This window comes from Schistocerca serialis, chromosome 3 (assembly GCF_023864345.2).
Source record: "Schistocerca serialis cubense isolate TAMUIC-IGC-003099 chromosome 3, iqSchSeri2.2, whole genome shotgun sequence".
NCBI lineage: Eukaryota > Metazoa > Arthropoda > Insecta > Orthoptera > Acrididae > Schistocerca > Schistocerca serialis.
In genome coordinates, this window is record NC_064640.1 from 1,012,866,048 (window position 1) to 1,012,877,292 (window position 11,245).

The window sequence follows — 11,245 nt, forward strand, 5'->3', positions numbered from 1 at the left end:
TAAGAAAAATCTCAAAACCATCTTCACTCTACAAAAAACGAGCTGTTAGAATAATTACCAACAGTTCAAGGCTAACTCCTTAAAAGCAATTATTTCAACAGCTTAATATCCTACCCCTACCGTGTCTCTATATACAAAATAGCGTAATTAATGTAAAAAGAAGTATTGACAATTTCCAATCCAACTCTGATCTACATACTTACAACACAAGAAAGTGCAATGACATTCATATTATAAAAGGGTTAACAAGGCTTTGGCGCAGAAGCAAACAAACATACAAGGAAGTAGATTGTATAACAAACTACTGGTAAAGATAAAAGAAATAAAAAAAATTGTCTTCATTTAAAGAAGCAGTATTCAAATTTTTAATGACCAACTGCTATTATAGCATAAACGAATACCTGGAGTAGCTTCATACAAAACAATTAGATTTATGTACTCTGTGCCAATAGTAATTTTTATCTTACTGTTGCTATGAGCTAAATAAATAATATGTACAAAAGTGTTAGAATTATTATGTGTTATATCTAAATATTAACTGTATATTCCATGTAAATGTAATTAATCAAAGTTGTACATGCTATTTCAATGCGGTCAGGTGTTGTGCAGTCTACTATGCACATTTGTATTGTGAAGAGTGTTGTTCACCCTTTATATATATATACTATGTATTTTTTGACCAAATCCATGCAATGGAAATTGTCTCTGCATGAATAAACTACTACTACTACTTTGGGTCATGGGAGTCATGTGCAACACAAACACAGACATGTAGCAAATGGTGCAAACGCACTGCAACTGTAGAATATGTAGTTGGAAGTGACTGGTTGCATTAGAGTACAGTGTTATATTATTCCACCCAACCAGAAAAATAGTGCATTTGCCTTAGGTGTCAGCAACTGTACTACATTGACAAGCAATTACAGAATACGGAACGAGAAGTGATGTCATGATCACATGGAAGCTTGCTACCGTGTCACTGGTCAGCGTTGTAAAAAACTGGTAAAATTGCTAAAACTGATCGCACTATCAACTGTGATGCTTATTACAGTACATTGGTGGTGTACTTTCCATTCCATTCACCCACTGATAAGCTATTGATCACCACATAATGATTGACTGACATTGCTTGTCTGAGATGGAGAAATAGTCTTGGTGGAGGGGCAACACCTTCTGGGGATGGCTATCACCGAAACAGCGATCACATACGTGACTGCAATACGAGGGATCAATTGAAATGGAACACCAAGTCATCAGTTATCCGGTTACTATAAAGATGAGCTGTTTGCAAACACTCCACAATGCCAAAAAACTCTTTCAGCGTCCTTATGTTGGGACTGCCTTTCATTTCAATCATCCAGTGTGTGTGTGTTGTGAGAGCAGCAGCAACATCATTTACACAGATGCGATGTCCAGTTTTCTGTGAGAGCCAATGGATCAAAACGTGCTTAATGTCAGTTTAGAACCTGACACAGACCTTGAAGTCGTGGCGGAAAATATTAAATGTATGGCGGTGTACAAAGCATGTTACAACATAAAAAAACACACACAATGTATCAGGCAACAAAACAGGGACCCATCTTGTGACTGATAGTCTGTGGGATATGGTCCTCCTATCGCACAGGTGATGAAACTTTATACCAGTCTGTGCAAGCGACTTCGATCACTGGCCACCTGCTCAACTGGATAATACCTGTATATTTAATAGGATCGCCACATATGCTCGATGCCAGCATGCAGACGGTATTTATTTTCGATATATCAGAAGAGAGAGATGCAGTAAAAATCTTATCGAATTCTCTGTCGTATGAAGTTAGAGGAGCTTTTACAGGTTATAGTTTTTCTCTGGTGGATGGTACAAAATAATGGTGATAGAATGTTTGAGTGACAGACGTGAATGCACCCTGAGGGACGCAGATCTCATTCGACCTGTAATACCTGTATGTAGTTTGGAAACACATCACAATGCAATAGCAAAATCCTCGTCCTTCTTCCAGTTCCTGTGTGATATGGAGTCTTCTTAACTTTCCCGATAAGAAACACCACTGTAACTGTTCATACTGTCTTTTATACTACCTTGTGTTGAAGGAGAAAGCTTCGTTTTGGCACTGACCTTGCACGTTGCAAATCGTTGGCGGAGCTGTATCAACATCTTTCCATTTCCACCAAGTGGTCAAAATACAGTCCTGTTGCATTAACTCATCTCGACCTGTTTCTACACAGGTTGCAGAAGGTGATGGATGTAGCGCTCTCCATCTTCCATTCAGTTTCGGCTTAAATTGGGACGATCACGTGGACAAAGCTTCAGGAAGACTGGGGCAGAGACTGAGGAAGAGTTACAAGATGCAGAGGGACTGTCTAAAACCACGTTGGAGTTTTGTTGTAGCAGATAGGTTCGAAATAGGTGACTCGTTTCGAGATACGAGAGTGGCACGAATATTATTCACCAGTGGCTGTAATCATTAAAAGACGTCTTCATAGAATTCAACGCAAGAATGTGGGTGAAAGGAGAGAAAAGATATTTTTCTACCTGATGAAAGAGTACTTAGAGGGAATGTAGTCTGTGCCATAGTCCTGTACAGGATTTTCAAATCAAGTAACAATACTTTAGCTACGTGAAAATGCGTGTATTGTTCGATTTCTTCTATCTTTGAAAATACTCGTATAAACGTGAGGAATCTACACTTTGAGTGAGAAATTCGAGCTGTATTGTCAGCAACATTGCTGCCTCGGATCGGGTAAAGTAGATTTTATAAACTGGTGGGTCTTTGCTGGGGTGAAATTGTTTAGAACTGCTATACACATCGAAGCTGCAGCTTCTTGTTTCGCAGTGCACCGTGGCTGCCTTTAAGGGCGGTCACGAGGTGTCTGCGACTGAGAGTAATGGATTAGCTCTGCCTGTGACGTGTACAAAGAATGCACCTACCTGTCTGGTCTTGCTCGCGGCAGAGAGGTTTGGCGAAGTGACCCGTGTACTGGGTGAACGCGACAGAAGCGAACATGTGTGTGTTGTGGGAAAGAAGATTCAAAATGATAGATGTTTGCACTTTGCACTGGATGTATCGGTAACATCCGAATTCCTACCGCTTCAGTCATCCCCTGCTCCCCTCCATGGCGAGGGGTGGTGCACTCTGGCATATAGCGCGTCTATATATATATTTTTTTTTTTATTTGGCCTTTGAGTGTGTACTGAATTTAGCCATCGGCAATACAGTGACAATGTACACATAACTGAATAAACAAATACAGAAATGCATATTTACAAGAATGAAAAGCTTAACTGTTACAGTTTTGTACTTAATGTTTTAAAAATTTAATTGAATTGAAAAATAATTAAAAGTTTCTTGGCTTACAATTCACACCAATTCTGAAATATCTTCATCAGCAAGACATATTTATAATTGACGTACACCATTAAAACCTACAGATTGTGACCAGTACTCTTGATGAAGTTAACTATCACTTTATATAGACGAACGTCTTTAGTACACAAAAGAGAAGAAGCTGATTGAGGAAGATGGTAGCCCATACTCAGCAATATCTTCAAAAAGACCAACCATTCACGGTCAAATTTGGGACACATAAATAAGATGTGGTTGACATCAGCTTCCGACTCAGGATCACACTCACATGCTGGTGAACTGTAAACGTTGATCCGATGTAGATGCTGTGGGAAAGAGAGCACAGAGAGAATGGCAAGAAGAAGATGAAAGACAGGACAGAATGAAAAAGGAAGAGGCAATCAAACACAGACAAGCAGTCATTAAACAAATACAAGAAAAGGAACAGGAACGCATCAGACAGAGACAAGAGCTTTTCAAGGAAATAGAAATTAAACTGGCAGAGCTCAATGAGCAGCTGCTGCGCTCGAAGAAGGAGGCACTCGAGGAGCAGCGTGATGCAGACCGCAAGGTTGAAGAATATATGCGTCGGAAGGCAGAGCGTGAAGCAGCTGTCGAGGAAGAACTACGACTGCAGCGGCTGGCCAGAGAACGTGAGATAGTACAACTGCGGACAATGCAGGAGCGTGCTCAGGGGCTGGAGGCAGAGCAGGATGAGATGAAGGCCCAGAGAGCACAGGATGAGGTCGAACGAGAATGGCGCAGAAAGGAATTAGAAGCATCTCGTAGGAAAGCTAAAGAGGAGGATGATCTGAAGAAAGCACGGGCAGAGCAAATGCTTGACAGGAGGAGAACTATAGCCAGAGAGAAGAGAGAGTTTGAACGCATTGTAAAAGCACAGAGAGAATGGCAAGAAGAAGATGAAAGACAGGACAGAATGAAAAAGGAAGAGGCAGACTGGTATAAAGTTTCATCACCTGTGCGATAGGAGGACCATATCCCACAGACTATCAGTCACAAGATGGGTCCCTGTTTTGTTGCCTGATACATTGTGTGTGTTTTTTTATGTTGTAACGTGCTTTGTACACCGCCATACATTTAATATTTTCCGCCACGACTTCAAGGTCTGTGTCAGGTTCTAAACTGACATTAAGCACGTTTTGATCCATTGGCTCTCACAGAAAACTGGACATCGCATCTGTGTAAATGATGTTGCTGCTGCTCTCACAACACACACACTGGATGATTGAAATGAAAGGCAGTCCCAACATAAGGACGCTGAAAGAGTTTTTTGGCATTGTGGAGTGTTTGCAAACAGCTCATCTTTATAGTAACCGGATAACTGATGACTTGGTGTTCCATTTCAATTGATCCCTCGTATTGCAGTCACGTATGTGATCGCTGTTTCGGTGATAGCCATCCCCAGAAGGTGTTGCCCCTCCACCAAGACTATTTCTCCATCTCAGACAAGCAATGTCAGTCAATCATTATGTGGTGATCAATAGCTTATCAGTGGGTGAATGGAATGGAAAGTACACCACCAATGTACTGTAATAAGCATCACAGTTGATAGTGCGATCAGTTTTAGCAATTTTACCAGTTTTTTACAACGCTGACCAGTGACACGGTAGCAAGCTTCCATGTGATCATGACATCACTTCTCGTTCCGTATTCTGTAATTGCTTGTCAATGTAGTACAGTTGCTGACACCTAAGGCAAATGCACTATTTTTCTGGTTGGGTGGCATAATATAACACTGTACTCTAATGCAACCAGTCACTTCCAACTACATATTCTACAGTTGCAGTGCGTTTGCACCATTTGCTACATGTCTGTGTTTGTGTTGCACATGACTCCCATGACCCAAAGTAGTAGTAGTAGTTTATTCATGCAGAGACAATTTCCATTGCATGGATTTGGTCAAAAAATACATAGTATATATATATAAAGGGTGAACAACACTCTTCACAATACAAATGTGCATAGTAGACTGCACAACACCTGACCGCATTGAAATAGCATGTACAACTTTGATTAATTACATTTACATGGAATATACAGTTAATATTTAGATATAACACATAATAATTCTAACACTTTTGTACATATTATTTATTTAGCTCATAGCAACAGTAAGATAAAAATTACTATTGGCACAGAGTACATAAATCTAATTGTTTTGTATGAAGCTACTCCAGGTATTCGTTTATGCTATAATAGCAGTTGGTCATTAAAAATTTGAATACTGCTTCTTTAAATGAAGACAATTTTTTTTATTTCTTTTATCTTTACCAGTAGTTTGTTATACAATCTACTTCCTTGTATGTTTGTTTGCTTCTGCGCCAAAGCCTTGTTAACCCTTTTATAATATGAATGTCATTGCACTTTCTTGTGTTGTAAGTATGTAGATCAGAGTTGGATTGGAAATTGTCAATACTTCTTTTTACATTAATTACGCTATTTTGTATATAGAGACACGGTAGGGGTAGGATATTAAGCTGTTGAAATAATTGCTTTTAAGGAGTTAGCCTTGAACTGTTGGTAATTATTCTAACAGCTCGTTTTTTGTAGAGTGAAGATGGTTTTGAGATTTTTCTTACTATGACCCCAGAGGGTGAGGCCATAGGTAATAGCAGAATGTATACAACCAAAGTAAACAGTTCTGCTGCATTCCCTACTACATACAAAGCTAATAACACGTAACGCAAAGCAAGCGGAGCTTAACTTATGAGCGAGATACAGGATGTGGGATTTCCAGTCTAAATTTTCGTCTATGCGTACACCTAAGAATTTTGTGGTAGCAACTCTCACAATTTCTTTATTTTGTATCTTGAGATCCAGATCAGAGTGTGAGTTTGTTTTCCTGTAATGGATATAATTAGTTTTAGAGATATTTATGGTTAATTTGTTCATTTCAAACCAATTTTGCAAATATTCTAAAACTCGGGTTGCAGATGTTGGCAATACCCAGTTTATGTCAGTTACTACAATGTTTGTGTCATCTGCAAACAGGTTTATGTGAGTACCATTTACTGGAATCTTGATATCATTTATGTAAAGAAGAAATAGGAGTGGTCCTAGAACACTCCCCTTGCGGTACCCCAATTGGCACAGTCTGAATATCCGGTCAGTAAACAATACTTTGGTTTTTACTGTATGTTTTTGCAATTTCTACTAACTGTTTCCTATTATGGAGATATGACTAAAACCACTTTTTTGCCACTCCTCGTATACCGACATACTCTAATTTGTCTAGCATGATATCATGTTGGACAGTATCAAATGCCTTTGATAAGTCCAAGTTTATTCCTATTGTACTGTTGTTCCTATCTAGCCCCGTTACAATATTTTCAATGAATTGGGTGATGGCTGACTCTGTGCTCATTCCTTTGTGAAAGCTGTGTAGGTTTACTGACAATAGATTGAATTTCTCGAGGTAATTTGTAATTCTGTTTTTCATGACTGTCTCTATCACTTTTGAAAATACCGATAATAAAGCTATTGGTCTATAGTTTCCCACTTTATGTATATTGCCCTTTTTATACAATGGTTTTATTTTTGCAATTTTTAATCGTTGTGGAAAGACTCCTTCTGACAATGATATGTTTATGATGTGTGAGAGTGGTTCTGATATGGCACTAGCACATCTCGTCATGACTGAACAAGGTACCTCGTCAATCCCTGAGTACATTTTATTCTTCATTGTTTTTATTATTCGATTAACTTCCAATTTGTTCGTAGGAGGTAGCAATATTGAATTAACACTTTGTTCTCCTGGGATTGATGTTCTACTAATCCTAGAACAATGTTTACTCAAATTGATTGGACTATTTACGAAGTAGTCATTAATGTAATTTGCTAAAGTAAGATTTCTGACTAGCACACCTTGATAATATTTTAAAACAAAGTCATCTAGATTTCTAACATTTTTGCTTGGGCCTATTTCTTTTTTTACTACACTCCATATAGCTTTCGATTTGCCTGCTGACCCAGCAATTACACTGTCATTGTGCCTTGTCTTGGCTTTTTTGATCATCTTCCTGTAAATTTTCTTATATGTCGTAAAAAAAATTTTGAAGTGTTCATCTTTGTTGTCTTTTTTGAGTTGACTGATCTGTTTTAGTGTTTGACTAGATGCTCTAATACCAGATGTTATCCACTGGCTTGTGTTCTTAGGCATGACATTGATCTCTGTGAGCTTTTTTGGAAAACACATCTCAAATAGGGACATGAATGTACTAGAAAAAGCATTGAAAGATTTCTCGGTTGTTGTTTGTGCAAAGGCATCTTCCCAGGTTTCATTAGCTAACAACTGGATGAAAGTATTCACTTTTTCTGTATAGAAGTGCCTTTTGTATGCCTGCTTATATTTTACTGCCTTTGGTACAGAGAAATTTATGTTTGCTAATAGTGTATTGTGATCTGAAAGACCTAAGTTTACGTTTAGTGCCTCAGTGATACCATTATCCATATTTGTGAAAATATTTTCTAAAAGAGATGATGACAGTTCTGTTATTCTGGTGGCATCTGTAAAGAGTGGTTTCATGTGAAAGCTGCTTAGTATACTCAAAAGCTGTCTTTTTTCATCACTTTCAATTAGCAGGTTAATATTAAAATCCCCACATAACAATAATTTCACTTCATTACTATAAGAAGTGTTTAATACTGCTTCTACTTTTTTGAAGAATATGTTTTTGTCACCCAGTGGTGATCTATATATTGTTATGACAACTAGTTTTTCACTCTTCTCCTCAGTTTTTAACTGTATGGCACATGATTCAAAATGTGTTTCTGTATTTAGATGGTCCAATTCTGTTTTCACTTTGATCTGCAATCCTACTCTAGAGTAAATGCATACCCCACTATTTTTAAAAACACTTCGGCAATAATGTGATACTAAATTAAAGTTGCTTATATTTATGAGACTTAATTCACTAGCCTTGCACCAGTGTTCAAATAAACAAATACAAGACACATAATCAAGGTTGTTTAAAGCTACTTCTAGATCTGGCACTTTGTTTTTGAGGTTGACACATTATTTGAAGATCATATTCATTGAAGCGGAGTCTTATGATGGCAGAAATCGTGGATCGGTCCAGATGTGTCCTCATGAACCACGGCTGTGAAGGAATCCGAGGTTGTAGCACTACGTAATAACCGCCTTTTGTCTGTTGAGAAACGTTCCACGTTTCCTGCCATTGTTGTCTTGCGTGATCCTTGACTGCACGTAAGTAGTCTGTATAAGGAAGCTGCAGATCCAGGACGGTGCCTGACGTTGCCGCTTGTTTGGCTAATGCATCGACTTCATCATTATAGACGATACCAGAGTGGGAAGGTACCCACAACAAATGGATCGTCCGGCCCGTGCGTGTGCTGCGAATATATTCAGATATCACATCCAAGATATAACTGTTGGTCGTTTTGTTCCATCGACTGTACTGAATGTTTTTAAGAGCGCTTTGAGAGTCAGATACTATCAATATCTTGGGGAAGGAAGTGCTAGAGACAAACTTAAGTGCTTCCAAAACTGCCACTGTCTCCGCCGTAAAAATAGAAGTGCTCGTAGGCAGTTTGAAGGTTTTGCGGATCTGGATCTGAGGGCAGAAAAAAGCGCATCCTGTACACTCTTCTTGCGGAATTTTGGAGCCATCAGTATATACACAGAGAAAACCCGGCCATTGTGCTTGAACGAGACGATTGAAGCCGACGTTGACATTAGTACTGTCCAGCCAGGTCGTACTTAAATAATGGACTGGGATCTGAGAGCAGAGCGTTTGAAGATCATATTCAAAAACAGGTAGATGCGCTGAACGCCGTATAGAATGTATGACAGGTGACCAAGTGTCAAAGCTGGCACAAACGGCTGGCACTTTATTCCTTCTGTGGGATGCAATCCACAGTCGATAAATGCAGTCTCTACTTTGATAGACGGAACTGTCCATAATGGCCATGCCTTGAATGTAGAATTTGTCCTATAACATTTGGCGCCTAATGCTCAAGGGCATCTCCCCTGCTTCTATTAAAAGGGCGTTGGTGGGCGTCGATCGCATGGCTCCAAGACAGGTACGAATGGCTCTATATTGAAGAGTATCTAATTTGGAGAGATGAATCTTTGACGCAGTGTGGTAGAATTGTCAGCCATAGTCTAATCGAGATCGAATTATCCCTCGGTACATGGTGAGTAAAACACTCTGGTGCGCTCCCCACCAGACACGAGTGAGTGATCTGATTACATTTAAACCTTCTTCACACTTGGTAACGGTGGATCGGATGTGGGGCACCCAGCTTAACCGGGAGTCAAAAATCATCCCCAGAAATCGAACGTGAGATTTTATTTGGAAGGTGTACTTGCCACAGGTAATGTGATCTTCAGTGCGAGCTGTCGTCGACTTGGAGAAGGGAACGACTGCTGATTTCTCAGCCGAGATCTCCAGCCCATTGATAGAGAGCCACTCATCGATGTGTGCGATGGTTGTGGTTAATGCCGTTTTGGCCTGAAGATATGAAGCAGCAGTAGAATAAACACATATATCATCAGCATACTGTAGGATTTTTGTGGGGGGAGTAAGTATGCGTTCTAGGTCGTGCGTATATAGAGTATACAGGAGAGGACTTAAAACTGCACCTTGCGGCAAGCCCTGGGAGACATAAAAAGGTACGATCATGGTACCTTTGAAACGGACGTAGATCGTTCTTTGAGTAATCAGGGTACTGACACCGTAGATCATCCGTGAAGGAATTCCGAATTTTGCCAGCTTGTCCAAGAGTATCGGTATTTGTATGTGATCATATGCACCCTTAACGTCAAGAAAAGCTGCCACTACTGTCTCTTTCGTTTGAAAGGCTGACGTGATATTCATATTAAACAAAAACAGGTTATCGATGGTCCCTTTGCCTTTTCTGAAGCCGTATTGACTCCGAGGCAACAAATTACTTTTTTCAAGCCACCATTCTAGTCTCCTTTTTACCATTCGTTCCAGTGTTTTTGCAACGCACGACGACAAGGCAATAGGTCTATAATTAGTACCGACATTTGGATCTTTACCACGTTTGAGAATTGGAATTATTACTTGCGTCGTCCATGTTGATATGAGGTCTTTCTTCATCCAGTCCTGATTAAAAATGTTCAAGAGAAAGTCTTTCGCTTCTATAGGCAGGTGTGCAAGCATAGAGTAATGTATGTGATCAGTGCCAGGGCAACTGTCGCTCGATACTTTAATAGCTTCGTTGAGTTCTTCTATAGAGAAAGGACGAAGGAGAACATGGTAGCGGTCTTCTTCAGCAGGGAACCGATGGTTTAAAAATGGCACCGTGGGAGGAGCGATTGTATCTATGAATTCCTCTAACCAGGCCGTGGTAGCAGGAGGGGAGGGAGACAGTCTTCTTGTTCTAAAAGCTTTTATTTTATGCCAGATGCTTGCCATACTGGTTTCATTATTTAGGGACAGGCAAAATTGTTTCCAACTGTCCTTCTTGGTTTTCTTCAGGAATTTGGTAACTCGCGCATTCACTTTTTGTACAGCCAAGAAGTTGTCCAATGAAGGATTCTGACGATAGGTTTTCAAGGCGAGTCGTCGCTTCGCAACTTCCCGAGAGCATTCAGAATTCCACCAAGGAGGAGAATGGTGCTTCATTACTGTAAATTCTTTTTTCTTAGGGATGCTGATGCCAGCTGCGACGTTCATAGCATTGAGTAAAACTGGGTATGCATCGTCGTCCCGTAAGTCACGTCTCGTATTTGCGAGTGCCCGGCGAACCGTTTCCTTATAAGAGGCCCAATTGGCTTCCTTGATTTTCCACGTACTATTAGAGTAACAGATGCGCGTAGTATCGACGTTGATGTTAATGTGAAACTCTATTGGGAGATGATCGGATCCCATTGAATCCTTTTTAACGCACCAATT

At 39.8% G+C, this 11,245-nt stretch overlaps 1 protein-coding gene across 1 annotated transcript; it reads left to right on the forward strand.

Annotated features, from left to right (window-relative positions):
- The first annotated feature begins 3,723 nt into the window (after positions 1-3,723).
- On the forward strand, positions 3,724-11,038 carry LOC126471366 (cilia- and flagella-associated protein 45-like). Its single transcript, XM_050099488.1, has 2 exons — positions 3,724-4,301; positions 10,999-11,038. Exons 1-2 carry the CDS (start codon positions 3,724-3,726, stop codon positions 11,036-11,038), a joined length of 618 nt encoding a protein of 205 aa, XP_049955445.1.
- The last annotated feature ends 207 nt before the right edge of the window (positions 11,039-11,245 follow it).

What these genes read in the sequence shown, in the direction of transcription:
- LOC126471366 (XM_050099488.1), top strand. Translation starts at nt 3,724, where the DNA reads ATGAAAAAGGAAGAGGCAATCAAACACAGACAAGCAGTCATTAAACAA. An exon ending in AAAAAGGAAGAGGCAGACTG is followed by an intron (nt 4,302 to 10,998) that starts GTATAAAGTTTC and finishes CTTTTTTCTTAG; the next exon opens with GGATGCTGATGCCAGCTGCG.